The 3,682-nt window shown below is 50.1% G+C and overlaps 1 protein-coding gene across 1 annotated transcript; it reads left to right on the top strand.

Annotated features, from left to right (window-relative positions):
- Positions 1-1,027: 1,027 nt before the first annotated feature.
- STBD1 (starch binding domain 1) lies at positions 1,028-2,097 on the top strand (the record flags this gene model as incomplete). Its single annotated transcript, XM_004703390.2, has 1 exon — positions 1,028-2,097. A coding segment is annotated over one exon (897 nt), but the record flags the coding sequence as incomplete, so codon positions are not given.
- Positions 2,098-3,682: the final 1,585 nt, after the last annotated feature.

Raw genomic sequence — 3,682 nt, 5'->3', positions numbered from 1 at the left:
CATGTTTGTGTTGTTCTGTCACTCAGGACAGACGGGGTGGTGTGTATATGTTGATCATTAAGATCGGTTCCCCTCTGTCCCCCAACCCTCCCCTACCATCATGTAGTTATCGCTACTTATATTTTTGAACCTGAGGGGTTTATCTGTCCTGGATTCCATGTGTCAAGGGCTTAAAAAGAAACCAGTCTTATCCTCCTAAAATAACACTGCCTGTGCTGCCGTTCAGTTTTGGAGATTTGGGGTTACCAGGAGGCTATTTGGACTAGCAGGTGACCAAGAAGGAAAAGGAATCTTTAGGGACCATGGAGTGTGCGTTTGAGAACATTGGGAGAAAAGTGAAGCATGTACAATCGAGAGTGATGCAAAGTGCCTGACGTTTGATGAAAGTGGTTCCTGGGATGCCAAGTTGAAACCAGCTTTCTTGCCCCACCCCAACTTTTGGTCTGTCCTTGGTGTCCCCCTTGGTAATGTCAGCAAAAAACCAGGAAGACCCTGGACCAGATGGATTGATTGATACAACACAGTGGCTGCCGTGATGGGCTCACACGTGAGGGATTGTGAGGGTGGTGCAGGGACCGGGCAGCGCTTTCTTCTGTTGTGCACAGGGGTGTTAGTGGGAACCAGCCAGTGACACCTAGCGACAACATCATGGCGGCTGCTGGTCACCTGCCCGCACCAGGCAAGAGCTGACCTGCACGAGTCTCTGCTAGTTTGCAGGGTGGCCATGCAGCCCTTTGACCCACAGGCTGGTTAACACGCTTGATGATGGGAGCCAAGCCAAGCGGCTCTGGCTGTATGTATGCCTACCAGCCTGGCATTGAGGATCGTGGCTGGGTGACTCACCTACAACTTACCACTTCATTTACACCTTTGTGCTGGTCAGTTGGCACACCTCCTTGTGCCTTGCATTGTTGGTAGGTAGGTAACAGAGTGCTTGGTGTTAATGGACATTTTATGAGCTGCTGGGCAAAAGTCTTCAATAAAGAAACCTGCTCTCTCAGACTTTCATTTCCTCGGATGACCTGAACTAACACGATTCTGGCTTTTCTTTTGTCTCTCAGAGCACCTTCAAGGAAACAATGGCTGTTTGGTTTCAGAGACCACAGGCCTGGGTAACCTGTGGCACCCACAGGAAGCGGCGTGGCCGCTGCACGGCCCTCCCGGAGCAGACGGTGCCTGTGACACTTCGAGAGTGCAGGCTTCTTCTGGACAGTCCCCTAACACAGCTTCTCTAGCTGCCTCGGGTGACTCCAGCGCTTGCTCTGAAGCTCCAAGAAACAAAGGCCGTGATCATCCTGTACGAGGCGGGGGGTTCCAAAAAGGACAGGAGACCCCTTCCAAGGAGGCCCCGTGTTTGACAGAGAGTGCGCCTTCGAGCAACCTCCACAGGGACAGACCCAAAGGAGTGCACCATCCCCCCTCGGACAGTTCAGACCTGGCTGACCAGCAGGAGGACTGGGAGATGGTGTCCAGGCATTCATCCTGGGGAGATGCTGGCTTGAGCAACAGCCTGGAGGCTCTGGTGTTAAGCGCAAGTCAGGGAATGGACTGTGGCCAAAGCGCTCTGGGAGGAGCGAAAGGTCAGGGAGTAGAAGTGAAAACCGTGGCGTTGTTTCCTGAGGCTCAGCAAGTTAGTGTCAGGTTCCAGGTCCACTATGTCACCAGCCCTGGGGAGCAGCTCATTGCAGTGACCGGAGACCATGAGAGGCTTGGGGGATGGAGTACTTACATCCCTCTCCAGGGGAGCAAGGATGGGTTCTGGTCTCGTCCCATCGCCCTGCCAGCCGACACAGTGGTGCAGTGGAAGTTTGTGGTGGTCGAGAAGGGGGAGGTGACCCGGTGGGAAGAATGCAGCAATAGATTGCTAGAGACTGGCCATGAGGATAAAGTAGTTCAGGAGTGGTGGGGGCTTCACGGATCCTAGCTGCACGTACCGGAGAAGCTGTTGCTGGCTGGGAAAGAGACTAAGGCTGCAGAGTACCCGAGTCACTGAAAATAAAGGAGGTGTGGCCCAGACTTTAGTCATTCGAGTGGTTTCACATTTGCTAGTGCCTTTTACTTACTAATATGCATGAATAAATGTTTATGTAGATAATGCTCCTGGTGAACATGGGCTGCTTCCCCACGTGGGCACTGATTTGTGCTGATCACCCTGACTTAGAGCTGGGTGGGTGGGGCTGGGCTACGCCTGAGGGTGCAGGTTGTGGTCCTGCAGCACAGAAAGGAACAATACGTACAGTTCAAGCTTGAGCCTCTGAGTGAACTTTAAACCAAAGACGCAAAACATGCTTCACCCCAGGATCATCGGATTTCCTATTGTACGGTTGGAGAAACACTGCCACAGGTACCTTTCAGAGTGCTCCGAACCTTTGATGGCTTGCCGCCATGCTGGCAACAGTGGGCTCGAGCACAGCAGTGACTGTGGGGGTGGCACAGGACCAGGCAGTGCTCTGTTGTGCATGGGGGGTCACAATGTATCAGAACTGACGCACCTAACACCACTATGGGACGCATCAGGAAATAGCTGGTCCCCAGTTGTGTGATTCGCACAGATAGGAACTAATGCTTTAGAACTTGTGTAGGGACTACATCTTACTTGCCAGCGTGCCTTTGAAAGTGGCCAGGGCCATGTTTTCATGTAGCTAAGTTAGCTCTGTGCATGTTGTTTTTGTAGGCATATCGTACAGAACACGTACATCTTTGCTTTGATGCTCTACAGCTGGTGGAGAATCCAGAAGCCTAACTAGGGTTAGTCCATCCGGAGCAAGTGCTGGGAAAAGGGACGGTGAACAGGGCTGAGGCTGGGCTGAGTGAGATGGCCTGAAGATACTTTGGAGGACTGGGAGGTATAGTTACAGTCTCCACTTCAGGGACAGGCCCCCTTCATCTTTAGAACAGCAAATAATAAAGCCGGAACACTAATGGCTTCAGTAAGTGTTTGACTTGCTGGCCTAACCACTGTAGATATAAATGAAATATTTTCCTCCACTCATAAGGGGTACAGAGAAAAGTAAACATTAGGAAGCCTAGAAAAAGATGTGTTAAGAGTCTGTTTCTTTTACAGAAAAAGTTGATATTTGAAACTCTACCTTTGCTTGGGGAGAAATTCAGCAAGTCTAGAAAATGAATTCTTGTATGTGAAAACAATTAAGTTTTATTGATAACCTAATCCACATATTGTATAATTCAATAGTTCAATCATATCCAGAAGATTCGTACAATCATTAACCACAGTCAATTTTAGAACAACTTTTAATAGTGTAACTGGCAAGACAATGTTTAATCTTAGTGACAGTCTTTGCCAAGGAAGCATAAAACAACTGGAAATGGCATTTGTTGCTGTGAAGCTGACTTTAACTCATGAGGAGTACCAAGTGGAATTGTTCCGTAGGGTTTCAAGAGTGTGACCTTTTGGAAGTAGATTGCCGAGCCTGTCTTACTGGGAGACTAGATCGGTCCAAGCTGCTAACCTTACAGCTGTTAGGGGCCATCAAGTTGGCCCTGGCCCATAGCGACCGTATGCACAACAGACCAAAACACTGCCATCCTCGCCCTTGCTCCTGTGCCCGAGCCCATCGGTGCAGCCACAAAAAAAATCTACCTCACCGAGGGCCTTCTTTTTCGCCACACCCCCACTTCACGAAACATGATGTCTTGCCATCCTTCTAAAGAGCACTTGCTG

The sequence above is a fragment of the Echinops telfairi genome, unplaced genomic scaffold (assembly GCF_000313985.2).
Source record: "Echinops telfairi isolate 266 unplaced genomic scaffold, ASM31398v2 ScPeMD7_7468;HRSCAF=8506_0, whole genome shotgun sequence".
In the NCBI taxonomy this organism is placed as follows: Eukaryota; Metazoa; Chordata; class Mammalia; order Afrosoricida; family Tenrecidae; genus Echinops; species Echinops telfairi.
The sequence above is the reverse complement of the archived record's forward strand: the minus strand, read 5'-3'. Positions and strand labels throughout refer to the sequence as shown.